This window comes from Thermobia domestica, chromosome 5 (assembly GCF_964235325.1).
Source record: "Thermobia domestica chromosome 5, izTheDome1.hap1.1, whole genome shotgun sequence".
Lineage (NCBI taxonomy): Eukaryota > Metazoa > Arthropoda > Insecta > Zygentoma > Lepismatidae > Thermobia > Thermobia domestica.
Genome location: NC_137458.1, coordinates 172,560,297 through 172,580,260, shown reverse-complemented (window position 1 = coordinate 172,580,260; position 19,964 = coordinate 172,560,297). Strand labels below are relative to the sequence as shown.

Sequence of the window (19,964 nt, the reverse complement as noted above, 5' to 3'; positions counted from 1 at the left end):
TGTTGTCTGGTAATGAATTCCACTTTAAATTTTCTGAATCATATAGTCCCTAAATAATGCTATATTTTTTGGCATGTTGTTTATTTTGGTTCAGTAGCTGAACGTTTCCAATCATGAGAACCAATATTTCGTTTCAAGTGTGTATCACTTATGAGCCTAGTAAGTAAACAGGGCATGTTAAATAATTAGAAGTTGCTGTATTTTGCGTCTGAATTCGAACAAATCTTACTAATACCGTGAGTGTAAAATGTTTACTTTCACAGAAACGAGTTTTAATCAATAAGAGAGAAATTTAGTTCAACCTTTATTTATTTGTATGTTTATTTATCCTTACTTTTGTCCTAGAATGTGGAATACATTCGTATCCTTTAGCGAATGAAGTCATTTTGAAATTGTGAAGAAATCTATATTATCAGGGAACCAAACTTCTCCCTACATACCCAGAGAAAGCACACGAGAATAATGTTGTACATGACTAATTCGCATGGCCTTTGACCGAACTACGGAATGATCTACGACTGGACCACCATGTTCTCATGGATGATTTAATTTAATATTAAACATAGTTGGCATTTTCTAATTACAAAATGAAAATGGAAATGAAAATAAATGAGCATTTAGCTTGAAAGTACATTTTCATCAGTTTTTATGTTTAAGAATTAGCTTAAATTTGCGTGCTTTTGTGGATTGAATTTATCTTCACTTCAAGGAAAACCAGAATTCACTTTTCCTTAAAGGACCGAAACGATCTAATTACATTTCATAAGAAACAAATAATAAGAACTAAGTAATACACCTTAGTCATTTTAATGCTGCCATTTAGAAGTTGTTAGTGAAACCAAACTTCCAATCATCGTATTTTAGTATCAGAATTTCATTAAAGGGCGTTGAAAATTAAATATCTCACTTTGCCTCTCTTACTTCTATACTTCATCCTGTTGTTCTTACTGTTGCGTAGTACTTTAACTTAGATACTATTAGCATGTTTTCTTTAAATTTGAGTTTAGCATCGCTTTCAGCAGCGAGGCTGCATTAGATATGAACATACAGTTTCACGAAGGACCCCGAGCAACATAAGATCTTGCTGCGAATCGAACCCGGATCTCCCGCAGGAACTTTAAGCGTGTCTTAGTTATATTGCTTAATGATCATTGCGTTTCCAAACTAACCAAATATATGGAAATGTTAATTCGAAACTTTTACTAAAGTTAGTTCTGAAAACGAATACACTTGTGTTGAGAAACTAGGAACGAAAGTAGCTCCCATATGCTTTGTTACTCCCAAGTGGCATACGTGCATTGCATAAATAGTAGTTGAAACACAAGAGTCACATTAGATAGTTGTGTTTCAACATTGTAAGATTTTCGTAGCTGATAATAGATTGTGAGGCGATGAAGTATAGCCAGTGGCAACGACTGTGTGTTATTGAGTCAAAAGGAACAGTTTCGTAGAGGAGAGGAGTAAATTGAAAACGTCATAACAATATATTTCGGAAAGATGGTGACATGGGTGGACCACAATTGAAGTGGTATGTGAGTGTTACGCACACTAGGACCTTCGTGATGATCGTTTCGCCAAAATGAACGAACCCTTTCTCGTGAAGCACTACGATACAAGAGAAGCCATTATTCGTGGCATATGGTGATCGCTGAGGTACACCGAAAAAAAAATGATGTGCTGATGGTATACGATGCCTTTCATATGTGTGTCAGAAAGTGATTGGTATGAAAGAGGATTACATTGAAGAAATGTAAAGGCATTCTTCTATGCATAAAGTCAGGTAAAAATTACAAGAATGTTGTCGTTATGTTTTATCCAATCCTTGTACGTAGAGTGGTGAAACTTGAACCATACACAGAAAGTATTTTTGCAGTATGATAGAAAAAAAACTAAAGAATTAAATATGTGATTAGAGTAAAAATGCACTTTTATACAGAGTGAAATACAACAACTCATGATGCTCCCTGATCTTACAGAAGTAATAAGCTGATCCTTAAAGAAACGTGTAATCACCAAGGACAGCGATGCACACTCTGCAATGTTGTCCCATTCTGCTCAAAAAACATGGTAATAAATTGTTCTGATGTGGAGTCTAATTTCTTTGTCTCAATTGCTGGATAGTCCTTGGTGCATCTGGTCGTACTGCGAAACGTTTCTTCATAGCATCCCATGAGGAACAGACAGGTCAAACCTTTCGCCGAATATTCTCTTGTTCTAGGAGTTTCGCCTCCTGTACTGTGTGTTGTGGTCGCGGATCATCATCCATAAAAATGAAATCGGCTCTGACTATTTCATTGGAAAAACACAAGTGGAAAATAAATACAGGGTAACAATAATGTTGACCGGTGAGTGTACCGGATTCAAAAATTAAGAAGTCGGTATACCTGTGCCACATTATGCCTTCCCACAAAAGACTACCGAACCATCAACAGAATCTTGTTTAACAATGTTCCATTTTTTTATTATGTGTTCCCAACTCCTTTTAAATGAGTGTAGATCCAGAATCACTATTTAGACTGAATCTGCTCTCTTTAGAGAAGAAAACGAGACCTCCTCTTGACTGTGAACAATCAGACAAGGTGTTAGGAAATAGTATTAACAAAAGAAAGGAGTTACTATGAATATAAATAATGTGTAATTGAGTTGCTATAGGAATGTGAGCCATAAGGGATGAAGTTATGCGTATGTTTAAGGGAAGCTAGAGCCAAATGTGGTATTGATATTTGGGACATCTTAGGTTGCAGAGACAATAGTGTCTATTAATGTTTTAGGTTGAAGAGCCAAGTGTGGCTTCTAATATTTTTAGGCATATGATAGAGCCAGGTGTGGCTTATGTTATTGGACTTGTTTTGGGGATACAGAAAGTTTCCTGTTTATTAAATGCGGTGGTATAAGTCAATTAAAGGTAGACTGTGAACAACAAGTGGTATAGTCATTCATATATAGACTGGCAGATTTGGAAAATTAACTGAAAGTAAATATTTTGTGCTTGTAAAAAATTAAACAATAACCTAATATTGGCACACACTGACTCGTTCCTTTCATTCAAATTCTTTATGAGCGAGTAGCAGAATCATGAGGTTCTGTGGTCGCCTTGATTTCACGTTAAGCAACGTCCTGACCTTGTGCACGTGTGAGAGTCATCTGAAAACATGTTCTGATATTTATTTTCATCGGCTACCCAATACTTTATGTTACTTTACCCGTATTGTTCTTCAGTTTTCCAAGCCAGTGTTGTTTGAAAATTACGACAAAGTTTATAATGAAACAGAATAGTAATAATAATAATGTTACAATACTATTATTGAAACCTGGTTTACTGAATATGTGAACTCCCTATAGCCAGTGGATAATAAGTACAGTGGACAACAGTGAACTCCTTATAGCCTCACATTTTAACATTTGGAAGTTAATGGGAGTGTAAACTACTTAATGATCTTGCTACTAACTGAGAATAATATGGGTTGAGGTTAAACTTACAAAAGGTAAAACGAAATATTTATTGGTGTAGACCACACAGAAACTCCCCTCTTTCTGTGCTTGAGTATTGTAAGGACTCTATGCTCACAGAGCTTAATAAAAGTGATATTGTTCTTTTCGGTGACTTTAATCTATCAATAGATTGCTTTAACCCTAGGACGGGGTAGATAAATGTCCTAGCGACAACTGTTTTTTTTTTTTAAGATATGTTTTTACAGGTATTAGGAGTCAGTCAATTTAACCTATTTCCTACACATCGCGAAAGTGTTCTTGATTATGCAATATCCTCTTTAAATAATATTGTCTTCAAGCCACGTAGAAATCTGTTTTCATCTGATCATGAATCTTTAGGCGTCGATACTCCTTTAGTAAGGCCGTCTTCAAATAATAGCAACTTTAAGTCTAAACAATATATTTAGTTATGGAAGAAAGCACCATGAAACAATATACATCGTGTCTTAGACTTAATTCCCTGATGTATACTGAATGATAGTAATATTAATGACGCTGTGTCACTATTTATGGATACTATTTCTCTGGTTTTTATAGACTTTTACCGTGAAGTTGAAACGATCATGTCAGTTCCCTCCGTGGATCTATGCAGAAGCTTGATTTGTACTTTGAAATGAACACCGAGCTTGGATGCTATGGAAGCAGTTTCCGAATGAACAAACCTATAGTTCTAACCTTAGAGGGCATTCGAAATATTTGATTCATTTAAAATATAAGGAATATGTAGAAAACCTATCACGCCAATTCATTTCCGAACCCAATTACTTCTGAACGCACATAAATTCTAGGAAGCAATAACCTCGAATCCCGCTGGAAGTTGACTATAATTTTGATACCTTTGTGGGAAAAGATAGAGCTAAGTTATTGCTTTCAATGTGCCTTTCTGCAATAGCTTTTTAAGCTTGGGACTCCTCCTTTTTTTACCTAAGATCCAGCCTGTGAGTTCGTACTCCCTGTCTGTTATTACTACCTCCCCGATGAAGTGGAATCAACTCTTTCCTCACAATCTCCTGGTCATTCCTTTGGCCCTGACAATATATATGCGGTTTTCCTTTTAACACAGCACACTCACTCGCTCTCTCTTTGTCATTATTATTCAGAAGATGTTTCTCGGAAGATACCTTTCCAAATTTCTGGAAGACTCCCAATATTATACCTATTTCCAAGTGTAGAGATAGAAATCAAGTTTCGTCTTACAGATCAATTTCTCTTCTCTCTTCTGTGTTTATTCTCTGTGTTGATTTCATAAACACAAAGTCGCTTCTTTATAATTTCTAAGATAGTTATAACATTCGTGGCAAGATCCTCTCTTCTCTAGATAGTTATCTCTCAGGGAAAGAACTGCATGATATTTTCCTGGATTCCTGTCTACGTACAGATCTGTCTTATCCGGAGTGTGCTTTTCCCATTCCTGTTCTTGCTGTATATAGATGAGACCTAGCATCTTTTCAACCTCCTCTTTTAACATTTTGCTCTTCGCCGATGATTGTCAACTCTTTAGAGTTACTAACATCATAGATGATGCTTCTTCACTGCAAGCTGACATATACATGTTAAATAATTGGTGCTCCAACTCGAATCGGACCTTAAACCCCAACAAATGTTCTACCCTTTCTATATCCTTAAAAAGTGTACTTTGTCATGATATATAAGGCCAATAATGTACCTATTAAAGGGTTTAATGTCAAAAAGATCTAGGTGTTGTCATTCGCGAAAATCTCCCCTTTGCAGATCACGTCATATCGGCCTCATCCAGAGCCATGAATCTACCTGGTCGACTTTTTAGATTTCCTGAAATACAAAGTATCTCTGCTCTTACGATGTTTTACAACGCTTTCCCATCGATCATTGAATATTCTTCACCTGTGTAGCATATGGCTGTACTTACTAATCTATCTCGCATTAATTTGGTTTGAAAGTTATTTTTTGCCATAGTTAGGTTTATAATTCCTGAGTTACGTGATCACTTGAGAGAGCAATTAATGTCTTTGATAAATTTACGCACCCCTGAGTAACGACGCAGCTAATTTACTTATACAAGATCATCAATGGTAAAGTATATTCTGAATTGTTATTATCGCACATTAACCTTTGTATTCCTCCGCGCCGAACTCGCTCTAAATTTACTAACCTTCAAGACTCCTAGGTTATCAATTATTAAGCATTCCCTGTTTTACAGACGAGCACAATATTATAATACAGTTTCAACATATTACAACATTTTCACTATTGAATGAAACTTTAGAAGTCAGCTGAAGAGAATGTTGTAATTTAGAGGTGAACTTCCCTTTATTTATGTTTTTTTATATATTTATATTTCTGTTTTCAATGCTGTTGATGTTCAGTTTCAGTCAAACGGTCTTGTGCTGTATAAAACTTAGTGAATAAATAATTAATTAAATAAATAAATACTAATAATTGTACTCTAATCTTTTAACAAACTCTTCAGTAAAACTATTCCAAACATGAGATCTTTAAATATTTTACAAGAATGGGTAACCTTTATATTTCTAATTCTTTCTAGGCTGCCCCTGAAAGACACAGGCGTTTTGAAACTAAGATGCCCAAACTTCCACTGTTGGACACTGCACCTAGGAGAGGTAAGTGAATACAGTGAAACCTGTCTATGTTAGCCACCATCGGTTCCATCGAAAAGTGGCCAACTTAGACAGGTGGCCAACTTACAGAAAATAAGTGTGATTTGTGTATTTTTAGAATAGGATTTCTAGTATTACTTGATTGTAAAATTTTAATAATCAGTGGCACGACAGCTACTTATAAATAATGTATATAGAGTAATCATAAAAATATACAGTACTAGAAAATACAGTATGCAAGAGCGCCGATTTGTCTGTACATTTGGGTGGCCCATTCAGATGGAGAAGGTATATATATGAAGATTTTAAGACAAATTGCACTCAAATTATACCAAATATTGTATACTCATAAATAAAATAGGGGCCACATGAGCTTTGGGGGGCCCGGGCCCCCTCGGTCCCCCCAGGATCGGCGCTCTTGATAGTATATGTGCATACCTTTCTCTTCCTGAAAACTAGTCTGGTACATTGGATTATTCGGATTGAAAACACAATAACACAAACAACCATGAAATAGAAGTGTATGTACGCAGTTTATTGAAATTGATATTATAGCACACTGAGTTATTCAGATTGAAATCAAGAAAAGCTAAGTTATAAATTGAGAAATTCATATGCAGTTTATATGACTTCTTTTCAGTTATTACTGAATGGTAGTTCATTCTAGACATATTTGCTTTATGCACATTCTAATATTGTAGTTAACTACATGTTGTTAATGAGCTAGAAGTATTTCCCTCTTAGCAAAAGATGTTTTGAGAAAATCTTGAGGGAATTCATATCTCAAAACCTCAGCTACCTTTTGACATGTAGTCGGGTGCCAATAAATGACGATTGACCTTTAACCTTGAGAATTTTCCGGAATTACTAAAGCTTCCCACTGATGAAAGGAGCCGACATAGCTAATGGTTTTAACAAAACAGACGGGGTAAACAAATATGTACAATCATTTCCTGAATTCCTGTACGTGCTTTCTCTTATTCACATCTTCCTTCACCACCGTTTTATGAGGGTAGTGTTCTGGCCATTGATCTCCAAGAACAAATCGTGCGAAACTATGCTTCTTTGTGTCCAGTCACAAATACAGAACATCTGCCTCTCATATAGAAATTCGAAAGAGTTATGAAGAACAAAACTGTATTTTTCGTGGCCAAGATACGCAGGTAAATTTATCATTATCATCATAGGGTAAACATTGCTTCAATGTGGCCAACTTCCAAGATAGACAGGTGGCCAACTCATAGAGTAGTAAGTAACGAATGTCTTATGGGAAAATACAGGTTCAAGACGAACTAGGCCAAGATAAGCAGGTGGCCAACTTAGAGAGGTGGCCAAGTTGACAGGTTTCACTGTATTTAGATCTTTTGAATACTTGGAAAAAATAAATATTATTACCAATAAGGTGGTAGGGCTTGCTTCTAGCCAGCTATGTAAATACCAAGAGAAGTATTGGTTCGGAAACGTTAATTTTGTTTTGAATGACATTTAGTTAATTTGATATTAACTATGAATCGATATTTACTAATACTTTTCCATTACATATTTCCTATCTGATAATTTAAGGAAATAAATTAATATGACAAGAGTCCTCAAATATTTTACTTAAAAACGCATAAGTACGGCTATATTATCCTTATCTATATTTTTTCTCTTTTCTCATCGGAAGAAAGAGTTTGCTTGTAGCTTATATATAAAAACTACGTACCAACCTAATTACATACTCGTACTACTAACATTGCTGGAGACCGGTCATATAATTGATGACAAAATTATACCTTTTGTACTTTGACCTTATACAGCATTTGGAAATGAAGTTAACAATGGGATTTCCAGATGAAACATCCCTCGGAATCAAGATCACTACCTAATATACGGGACTTTAATAATACCTTCTTTTTTGCCCTTCTTCTTTGCTTATGATTAAGGGCCGTACTGGCTTGGTGATAGAGCGTTCACCTTTGGTGCATAGAGTCTTTGGTTCGATCCCAGCTCGCGCCAAGTGAGCTCTGCCGTGGAACAACACCTTGTGCGTGAATTTTCTTGGAGTTCTCCCGTTTCCTCCTACTTTCTACCTTCCACTATTTCATTCCTTTCTGATTTTTACATTCTCTTTTAGCCTAGCCGACATAAAGCGTGGAACGTAAAACTTACAGCTACTGTCGCCTCTTGCATTCATTGAAAATCAGAAAGAAATGTAGTGGTTGGTTTTGGTTTAGAAGTTTCAGAAAAGTGAGAAATTAACTGGATCCAAGCAACATTTTGTTACAACATCACTTAGGAAATGAACAATTGCCTTAAATTAATTTACTGTTTCATTTAGGTGATATCGTTATAAATACAGGCAAGTTCACATGGACGCTTCCAAAACAAATTACATCCTAGATAATCTACTATGGCTCATTTTAGATAAGCGTATAAGTAATCAAAATGAACCCCCCTTTCTCCATCTCTACGGTATTTCAAAAGGAGGAAACAAGTCAATGATCTTAACAGCGAGGGAAACTTTTCTCATAATCTGGGCACAAAAGTAAAGGACGTCTAACCTAGTGGGCATTTTCGACATGAGTTGACATACAGCATTTTCGAAAAGTTTAATATCTACATAATACAGAACTACCGTATGCCTCCGAATTTAGGTCTCCCTTGATTCACTAGAAAAATGTAGACACTACGCAATCTTTTGTGCACCGGCATTGACACTACATTGACTTATATGAAAGTCGCTAGATGGCACGAGACTTAGAACTTAAGTTCACTACAACTAACATTACAAAACTTTTTATTTATTAACAACTAGCATCATCGCTGCGTTAAATTAACAAAAAATTGTAATATGTTCCGTTATTCAGTCACTTTTTACTAGTACTAAAGCGCTCTCTGATATCGGTCATTTTCGATGATTTTTATATTTCTCTCCCCTCCTCCTCCCACATGTAGCCATACTGAATTTAGATTTAAACGGCACCGGAAGTGTCACTGTTTATCATAGCAATGTCGAAAACTATAGATTCGGCAGTAATATCGATCATTTTCGATGAGTTTTATGCATCTCCACACTCTCCTCCCTCATGTTTTAGAGCACGGCGTCGGAAGTGTCATTATTCCTATCATGAACATCTAAACCCATGGACTCAACACTAATATTGCTCATTTTTGATCATTTCTATATGTATCTTTTTCCTCCCCTTCCCCCAAGTTACGGTGCTGAATTTGGATTTAAACAGGATCGGATGTGTCACTATTCATCTCAATGACCGCGACAATTATAGATTCGACTCTAATACTGGACATTTTCGATCATTTTTAAATGTCTCTCCCCTCTCCGCCTCCTCTCCTAAATTGCACCGTCCAAATGATATAATAAAAATCATTCCAGGCCCAAACCTCATTCATGTAGAAAATTTGGTCGAGATTGGTCGGGTGGTTCAAGAATGATTAAGTTTTCTATATATAAAACTGCCTCCTCCCCGAAGTTCTACCTCAAAGTGAAATGACAAATGCACTTGCCAGGCTCAAACCTCATCCATGTTGAAAATTTGATTCAGATCAGTCTGGTGGTTCAAGAGTTATTAACTTACGAGCATAGTCACTTGTACTTTTTATTTACATTGGTTTCTGGATATCTTCCCCTCCGCACCTAAGTTGCTCCAACAAAGTGAAATGACAGAAAACATCCCAGGCACGGACCTCATCTATGCTGTAAATTTGTTCGAGATTGCTCGTTGGTTTCAAGTTATTAAGTTTTATTAATTTTTTATATCTCCCCTTCCTACCCCACCCATAAGTTACACCAACAAAATGAATAGATAGACACACTCCCGTGCCCGAACTATATCAATGTTGAAATTTGATCGAGATCGGTCTGGTGGTTCAAGAGATTAGGAGTCAGAAAGAGTCACAATTTTTATATAAAAGATAAAGCCGGAATATGATAAAAAAAATAGGTATTTATAAAAAATAAACTCTGAAATCTGCATTCTGTTAAAGTTATTTGTATGTAGTTAAGATAAATATCAAGTTTTGCAGAGTAGGGTATTGAACTTCATGCTTATAATCTTTGTTTGCCTTTCACCATTATAACATATTTTTGAGGCAATTTAGTACACGGAAGATAAAGTCATCGTTATCATTAGTCTCTTGTTCTTTCATTCATAAGTGCTGGTGTCATTATGGTACTTTCGGATATTGTTGTGTTTCTGAATTGATGACATTCTTCAGATTCCTACATGGAAGCTGTTTGCAGCCTGAAAAAGAATAAGAAGCACGATATTCAGGAGTGCTTTTCTGTCAAGATAGAAATAAGATATTAATATTTGCCACCGAACGAAATCTAGGGACGTATGTCAAGCTCCCGGGTCAAGAAATAATGTACTTGACACGACAACAAATCTGCAATCAATCAGATCCAAGCATTGGTATCAACAGGAATCAACATACTGTGTTGGCATAAATCATGGAGTAATTCCAGAAATCAGAACCGAAAACTGTTTTCTGCAATATATTTTTATAATCTTTAAGTTTTACGTCCTTAGAGCTGGGATTGAACCAATGACCCATAGCACCGGAGGTGAACGCTCTACCACTGAGCCACCGCGCCCCCTGCAATAGATTTGAGGTGTAAAGAGAACATATACACTCTGTAAAGAAAAAATAGCGACACCTCAATTCTTAAACTAACTTACACAGAAAACCACAGTTGCAGCCCGTTAGAAGAGGAATAGAAGGAAATGAAGAGTGGGATAGTTCATTTGCGTTATCTGTGACACCTGTGGTGTAGGACATCGCTTGTCAATTGTTTGTGTATCACTAGTATTTTTGATAGATGGCACTGAGTGCGTCTCGTAAATTATTGTAGTAAGAATTCTGCATTGCATTTGTAATGTGTAGGCTGAGGTAAATATCATTTTATGATTGTTCTTTGCTTTCTCATTGTTTGGACAGTGTGTCAAGTGGCAAAATTTTTGTTGTGCAGTGTTGTTTGTGTGTGATATTGTTGCTACATGTGGACTGTAAACAAATAAGATGGGTAAGAAATGTGAGTTGTGGCAAATCTCTAAAAGAATAGATGGAATTCTGAAAATCCATCATTCTACGGCAGGAAGAGTAATTCACAAGTGCAAACAGCATAACAAATCGTCCCTTCGTCAACAGTGTGAAAGAAAAAAGAAAGCATCACCCAGAGCAGATTGCTAAATGAAATCAATAGCACCGCAGATTTAATGAGTGATTTCCCAAAAAATCGCTTTTGTAGTTTGACATGATCTTGGAACTGCAGTTACTTGTACAACTGTATTGTCTTGACTGTATGAAGAGGATATTACAAAGAAAAAACCGCGTAGAAAGTCGAAACTGACAAAACACAGAGGACTTCAACATGTAGTTTTGTGAGTCGATATACAACTTGGACTTATGACAACTGAAAGCATGTCGTTTTCTTCATTGAAAAGAAGTTTAGAATAGTGGGAAACGATAGTGGTGTGAAGTTGTGGATACGAACAAGCAAGGAACTTGACAAGGATTTTGTTTAAGAGATTCAAATATTCAGTTACTGAGTGATGATATGGGCATGGTTTACCGTTAAAGACGTCAGAACGACGGATATATGTGAAGGATCGTTTGATGCACGAAAATATCATCAAATTCTGGCACGTAAAGTTCTTACAACAGCTAAAGATGACTTTTCTGGAGAAGATATGGACTACTTCCTTTCCCAGGACGATAATGCTTCATGTCACCGAGCCAAAATTGTTAATACGTGGTACAAGAATATGACTATTTAGAGACTCGTGTGGCCTACAAACTCACCCGACATGAATCCAGTTGAAAATTTGTGGATCAATATGAGTAGAAATTTCAATAGACAACTATCTCAAATAGAATGGAATTCAAGGAACAGATAATCCGGGTGTTATTCCGTGATATCGAGGTTGCATTTTGCAATAGCTTTGTTACCAATGCGGGAAGCCCATGGTGCACATACAAAATACTAGTTTGGTGTATCGTACTTCTCGATGTTTGCACACAATATGTCTTACCCTAAAGAAATTCCATTTCTTGTTTTCTGCTATTGTTGTTGATCTTTTTCAGTTTTATGAATTACTCTTCCTACAAACGATTTTGCTCAAAACACACATAGCTACTTATATATGCATATAAATTCACCAAATTCATGTCAAAAGCCTGAAACTCTGGCGCAAGTATTAAGAATGAACTGCTCATTAGGAATATGCCTTGTAATATTATCAGGAATTCATGTAAAAATTCATATTGATTAAAGTATGTTGAGAAAACCATATTAGAGCAAGTGTCGCTATTTTTTCTTTACAGAGTGTAATCAGAACCAGCGAAACTTTATCAGAACTTAAAGTGTATGAAATTTACGGGCACTGTTGTTTTCAATACTGGGTTTCATAGAACAAAAATGGTAAGAGATATCGAGATGCGCTTTTTCTTGCGATCAATTCAGCTCGTAAAAAATAGGTTCTAATCTCCGCCTTAAGCGTTTATTCAAACCAAAACTGGTAGAAATTAACGATTCTCGGTTTCAACCTTTATCGCCATGCACACAAAATCAGTAAAGCTAGTAATGGCTTTTTGATACGGATTCAGCGCACAAAGAAAAGGTTCTATCTTTGACCTTATTAATCTATTCCAACTAGTAGTTAAAGATGTACTACTTTTACTGTGAGAATTCAATCCGTGTTGTTTGAATGTTTGCCCTATTTTGACTACGTGATACGAAACTCACTTGTTATTATTTTCTATCCACATTAAACAGTCAAAGAATAATAATATTTTATTATCTGCTGAAAATGTGATACAAAACTTACAAATTGCTACTCAAATTTAAATTTGCTTCGCAATTTGCGACGCAAAACCAAAATCGGAAACGTAGATCTATCTATCTATCAATATATATATATATATATATGCGTGTGTGTGTGTGTGTGTGTGTGTGTGTGTTTATGTTATGTTTTACTGTCATATATTACTTTCAATTAAAAAAACAGACATGCCTTATTTCGACTTTAAAATAAAGTAACTTAGGTTCTATATATAGTGGATTGCCAACAACTGTCTCTTGCAGTCCCGTAACATAGGGTTAATTACCATATGTTTCAAGTTTTGTACATATTCAGACGGAAGTGATTTATTAATCCCAATTTTAAAAAGTTGAAAATGTAGAAAATAAAATTGTTATGTGGACTTTAATGACTTAAACTACACAAGGCATCGACCTAAATTCCAACGAAGAATCCGAAGTGCAAAGAGCACGATAAAATTTTTAACGTTATATCCTAATTCGGTATGTTGAAAATTAATCTCTTGAAATAGAGAAATATAAGCTTCCAGAATACTTTATCAGTAACAACTTTTTATTTACTTTGAAATATAATAGAATAAACGATTTTATAGCACAATACAAATAGTATGTGATGCTAATATTCCTCATTTTCTTTAGCTCCTGGCAGTAGAATTGTTAATGGAGAAGTTGCAACTCATGGACAGTTCCCTTATCAAGTAGCTCTTATTCTCGATTTGGTCGGTTTTTGCGGAGGTTCTCTTATTTCAACTGAGTGGGTGCTGACAGCTGCTCATTGCGCGGACGGGTAAGTACACAGACCAGTAAGTTCACTTTATTTACTTATCGATAATTTTGAAAATTTACTAGTTGAAAAGAACTATAAAGAACAAAGTAAGTATAACAACATATATCAATTCATCTTCATTTATTTATAAAGTGAAAGACATTTGTTGGCAAAACATTTCACAGTAGAGCAAGTGCGCCGATTTCTCTGTAAATTTGGGTAGGCTCATTGAGATGCAGAAGGTATATACGAGAATTTTTACCCACAAAACCCGAACATTGTTCAAGTAAGAATTTTTGAACAAAACTTTCATGGTTCACTAAATGAGGGTCTTAGATAACAGAAATGTCCAAAAAAAAAGTGTTTTTGAATGAATTGGAAAACCAATGTGACACCTGTGACTCAGCGAGGAACAGACGTAGTTTACAACTTTAATTTAGTACATAAACAATTACTATTTTAAAAGAGTAATTATTGCCCCTTTTAGATACAGGAAAAATAAATTATTAGGGAGTTAAGTACTTACTTTTCATAGGAATAAATAAAATATATCCGGAAACTGAAAGGCGCTCGAGAACTCCATGAGCCGCATGCAGCTACTGACAAGAAAAGTTGAATAAAATTGCTAAAACCTAAACAAAAGGAACGAAACAAAGCTTGCTACAAGGTTTTATGTGTGGCTTATAAAGTACAATTATGGTATTTGTGTAAAACGTTTCAAACTAACTTTATAAGGCCAACAAGAATCAATGTGACACACTCGGGATTAGTGGGTTAAGACAAATTATGCATTCAAATTATGTCAAATATTATATATCATAAATACAATGCGGGGGCCCACATGAGCTTTGGGGGGGAAACGACACCCCTGGAATCGGCGCCCTTGCACTAGGACATTCTCGTACTCTCTGATAATATGTCTTGACATCTATAACTTTTTCTTTTCCATTTTTTTGATTATCGAGCTACGATAGGAGAGAACATGATGAAAACAATCCAATAGAAGATTTTAATGGGTTTACACGTTTCATAGCTCCTACTACCTATAAAATGATTGTTGAAAATCTATCCGCCTTTCGTCCCAATCTAAATAGGTTTACTTGCCGAATGGCTATACCGTCCAACTTTCCGCATTAAATTTTAAAATTAAGGCTCTAATAGAATTCTCTAGGAGTTTTTTTGTACTTTTTCTTACTACCCCCAGAAATAAGGCTAGATTACTGAAGAGTGTAAATGAAAGATGGCTATCTTCTCGAAAACTGCAGTAGCAACTTCATTTGTATACAATGCTTCATATTTAATTAATAAAGTTATACTGTACTGTAAGTCATTTCTCTGGGAAAAAAAATCCAAAGAGAATAGTTTACTGTTGGTGATGAGTTGTTTTGAAGTTTTTTCAGAAATGACTTAGACGATTTTGTATAAATTTCACAAATATATTTCGTTATTAACCTGGCTATATAACACAACTTGTTCGTTCTGAAATAATCCAGAAGGGATAATTTATTTCTGGGTTGAGTTTTTTGGTCAATTTTCTGAAAAATGACTCAGGTGATTTTGTTCATATTTCATAATAACCTAACAATCTTCCATAACTCATTCGTCCTGAAAATTTCAAAAGAAATAGTTTATTCTTAGGGGAGAGACTTGCGATTGATTTTGTCAAAAAGTGCGACGATCCACAAGTGTTTCTCCCTCTTTGGGTTTTTACTAGTTCTATAAGCTGATTTTCTCAAAAAACGCATTAGCCAATATTGTTCACATTTCACATATAAATATTTCATATAACCTATAATGTTGCGTAAATTATTTCTTATGGAATTATCCTGAAAGGCTAGTTTACATTTGGGGAGGTTTTTTGAGGATGAAGATTGTAGAAAACGCTTCCCAATTTCATCTGCATTTCACAAATAATGTCTTAGTAGCAACTACAGTATAAAGTGATTTAGTTTAAGAAATTAGGTCGAGGCAGTTTAATGCGGCAGCCTGTATCTTTTAACAACGTCTTGGTTTCTGCTGCTCTTGTCTGACGAACTTAAGTCTTTGCATGATATACTACAAACACATCGACATGCTATTTCTTTATTTGCGTAAAAAGGGTGATAAACAATACTACATATTTATGTTCTTCTTTATCTTCAATAAATTGCATCCATCAAGAAGCACTTGTATCTTTGCTAGCACTAGCGCCGTTCCCTGATTTTCATGTTTAACATATTAATAAACAAAACCCTACGATTAAAACAACAAGAAATCAGTAAGAAATCAAAGGAAAATAGAGTTAAACTCATAATGTCATAATTCTAAAGGAATAATACCAAGTAGTTTTATCGGACTCAACATAACATTTATTGCCATCTTACGTGATCATGTAGTTTTCATGATAAAGATTCATCTTTTATTCACATTTTGGATCGTTATGGTGATACCAAATCACTGTGTATAGGCTAATATTACAGTATTTCATTTTAGAAGATCAATAACAGTTTTATACTCATATTTAATACCTAGGTATATTGCTGTTGTTGTAAATTATTAATAATGTTAAAAAGTAAGTACCCTTGGCTTAGATCTAAGTGTACGAAGTAGCAAAACCTGAAGACCAGTCTAAGAACAAGCCTAATTCCTGTTACTTCAGCAGTTAATACTGAACACAGCCGATACAAACTAAATCCTGAACTATTCTTTTCGAGACAAAGGCACAGCAACGGAATTATCTTCTATGGAACTAACCGTATACAGCACACTGAAGTCGGAGTACTGTTTTGTTGACGTTCCGAACTTAAGCTGAAATTTCTGATTGCTTGAATACTGTTAAAGGTGTGGCGTTAGACAAAGGTCAAGACTGAGTAAATATCCATTCTAGAAAAGAAAACATATAGCAAGCAAAGAGACGGTGTCTGAAATTCGTCAGTACTGAGGCTTTCGCATGGCTCGAAATACGATGCACACGAAGCTCAAGGAGGTGCTATATATAGGTAGTAAATCTTATTACCATGGAAGAAGAAGTTACAGGGATGGTAAGAAATACATCGCACATTAACTGTATAGTTTGTGGTAAATCTCTCACAACGATAGAATAACGATGGTTCTTTTGCTTGTGCAAGAAGACTAGGAAATGGACTAGTGCTAGAAGCATCACAAGCTAGCCGAATTTTCGGGAGACGGTTAATTAAATTTTGGCCAAATCGTACGCAGATTTAGAGAAAAGATGACAAGTATCGGTCTAGTATGTTGCCTACATCTGCCGGATTATTCTTCGGAACTCTGTTCCCTGTTAGAATAGCGATACTAGTACTGGAACGTTGGGCACTAAGGGCTCGAATCCAACACAAGATAGCAGTGAGAAAGATATGACTACTGAGAGACGTTGTGTATTTTTTCCAACTTTTGACACTTCGAAAACTTAATGAAATATCTAGCATAGGCACAAAAAATGCGAAATTCATAAAGATACTATTAAATGTGATTAAAGTACAAGAACACTTTGAGAAGCCAGAATACCTTCACAGATTTCTGCAGATCAACATCAAATACGATTACGCACAGTGGAACCAAACGTTTAGATTTCTGACAAAACCCAGACAATAAATTCCAAAACTCATCGAAGGAAAGCATGACAGATATTAATGATTGTCCGTAGTATATAGCTCTGCATGGTTGAATATAAGAAGCATGTGCATGACTTGCATAGCATGTCTAAATGTTGTAGTTTTTATTGTTATTGCTCTTCACTGTTTTTAAGTGCGTCCTCCGAAACAAGCTTCCAGTGCACATATTCCATTACATCTTTTTAGTGATATTTCCGCTTAAAGTCGTCTTCATACTAACTTAAATTATCGTTTTTTGACTTTAATTATCGTGTAATGTAATTCCACGTATTTTCCTCTAGTAATTTAAAACAGAACGTTAAAAGAAGAAAATTTTCATACACATTTTTCTTTGTTTGAGATTTCTTTTATAGCTGTGCATTTCATGCTAGAAAGAAAAGTGTAGCCATTTTGTATAATATATGTTTGTTCAAGAAAAAGCTAACAGAAACTACGCATATTTGTATTCTTTCAATACCTTCTCATTCAAGGCAAATTCAAGACAAAAATGTTCATTTTGATATCACGAAGCCAGGATTGGATGCACCAAAGGTAGCAACATTTTATGACGCCTCTATGCAAATAAAAAAATAGTAAACCCACTGCAAAAGGGAATAAAGTCCAGTTTTTGGTCATCTTGGCATATATTATTTCATATTTAAAAGTAGTCTTTGAAGTCCCTTTCAGTGCTTAAACGATTCATATCTTAGATATTATCAACAGTTCTTATGATGCTTCAAAAGTGTTAATTTAACCATGCACTGAGAGTACTGTATGAACATTGAATCATTTTTCATAACTTTGATAGTTGAACTTAATTACAATGTACTCTGGACTTGATTACATTTCGCCAAATGTCAAGAGAAACTTATGGTATCGATGTTGATGTAACTAAAAGATTGAAAATTGTACTACAAGCTATATATACTGATCACGAAATATATGTAGAAAATTATCGCACTGTAATTACATATGTGCTGGTTGCAGTATGGAAATCATCAAAGAAGCCCAGGAAACAACGATAAAGGAGTTCAACATGTACAACGAGCAAGTCTTGCAAAAAAAATCCAGAGGAAAAGCAAATGGTGGTATCTGAATTTCTTACTTACTTCATCAGACGCGACGTTTTCAATCTCTTAGGAAACCCTGAATGAACCAGCTTTAACATTTGAAAGAGAAGTGACGAGATGTTACTGCCATTAAATGTGAATTCAATTTAACACGGAATTAATATGTCGAACTATAACTACGAAACTGAAATTACAGTTGCAAAGAGTTTATACTTTGAACAATTAAACAAGCGTTAAGTTTAAGCTTTGTTCAAAATCTTTAAAAATGTGATTTATATATATATATATACTGTATTTTCATTATCATTTAAAAAGAAATTAATCTCAAACAATTTTTGGACTAAAATTATATCTGGAACGAAACCATAGGAACCGAAGGCAAACTTGATGGTCATTTGCTGAAATAGATCTACGGCAGCAAGTACATTGTTATCATTAGCAGGATGAAATTCACTGAGCTGCTGGAATGTTGATCAATCAGCACTCTTCAAGTTGAATCATGGAAGTCAGTATGCATAATTAATAGGCAGATCTTCAGTGATCACTGCAATATGGTGGCTGCCACAGAGACCTGGATTTACTCTCCAAGTGAGGAAGCTCGAAGAAAAGTAATGCACAGAAAAACGTCAATGCATATAGTGGATCCAGTAGGAAAATTAGTAGAACGACCATCATACCACTCGCATGAAGGAATTAAGTCCTCTGACAGGTCAAATTAATCAGTGCACATAAGAGTTTCATAGGTTGTGCTATGCATTGAGTACTCCTAAATTAACAGCAATGACTGAGGTTAATTTTAAAGCTGAATCAAATTGTCCTCAACAAGGGTAATATACAACAAAAAGGGATCGGGCGAGGAAAGAAAGCTTGCATTGCAACTGTTTACAACGTTAGTAGGCCGCGAATGGAGGTCACAGACTAGAGGAATTATTACATCGACAGCATCATGACCTGTATATTATGTAGCAGGTAAAGCAGATAGCTAAGTTACAAGTATCTAAATATTATCTTCCTTCAAGCAAATAACAGCTGGGCTGTGACAAATAACAGTTATTTTAATTCCTGAAGACGACTACTGAACCCGTTATAATTCTACCTTAGAAGCGATGATAGTTAGAACAATTACTGTTTATGTCGAACCTTTCGTCGTAAGTCAATGAATATTCATTGGTATCAAACAGATTGTTCTCCACCATATCAAATTTTTTTGAAATCAAAGGTGGCTATCGAACTGTTCGAAATTTTCGTCTCTTCTGTAAGAGGACAGAATTTTTAAGGCTATGAGAACTTGGTGCCAGCAACATGTGGTAAGGGACAATGTGGTGTTGTTGGCTTGAAACTATTATTACAAACACGAAGATATTTGCAAGGATTCGAAAATAAAATAATAAACTGGAGCTAAAGGAGACGGTGATGATGAACAATGAATGAAATGGTGGAATGAAGAAAGTGGGAGGAAACGGGAGAACCCTGAGAAAACCCACGAACTCGATGTTTGTCTACCACAAAGTTCACTTGGCGGGGGCTGGGATCGAACTCAGGACACCAAGCACCAGAGGTGAGCGCTCTACCACTGAGACACCGCGGCCCCTTAGACCTTCTGGAATGGCCCCGGATAAGAGCACA

At 35.4% G+C, this 19,964-nt stretch overlaps 1 protein-coding gene across 2 annotated transcripts in view; it reads left to right on the top strand.

The window, feature by feature from the left end:
* Positions 1-19,964, top strand: part of LOC145684731 (brachyurin-like) — a 79,923-nt gene that overhangs the window by 49,733 nt on the left and 10,226 nt on the right. For both annotated transcript variants that reach the window (XM_081757106.1, XM_081757107.1), the window contains exons 2-3: positions 6,017-6,092; positions 13,552-13,699. In XM_081757106.1, the coding sequence (XP_081613232.1) occupies positions 6,017-6,092; positions 13,552-13,699 (224 nt within the window). The remainder of the gene's footprint in view (positions 1-6,016; positions 6,093-13,551; positions 13,700-19,964) is intronic.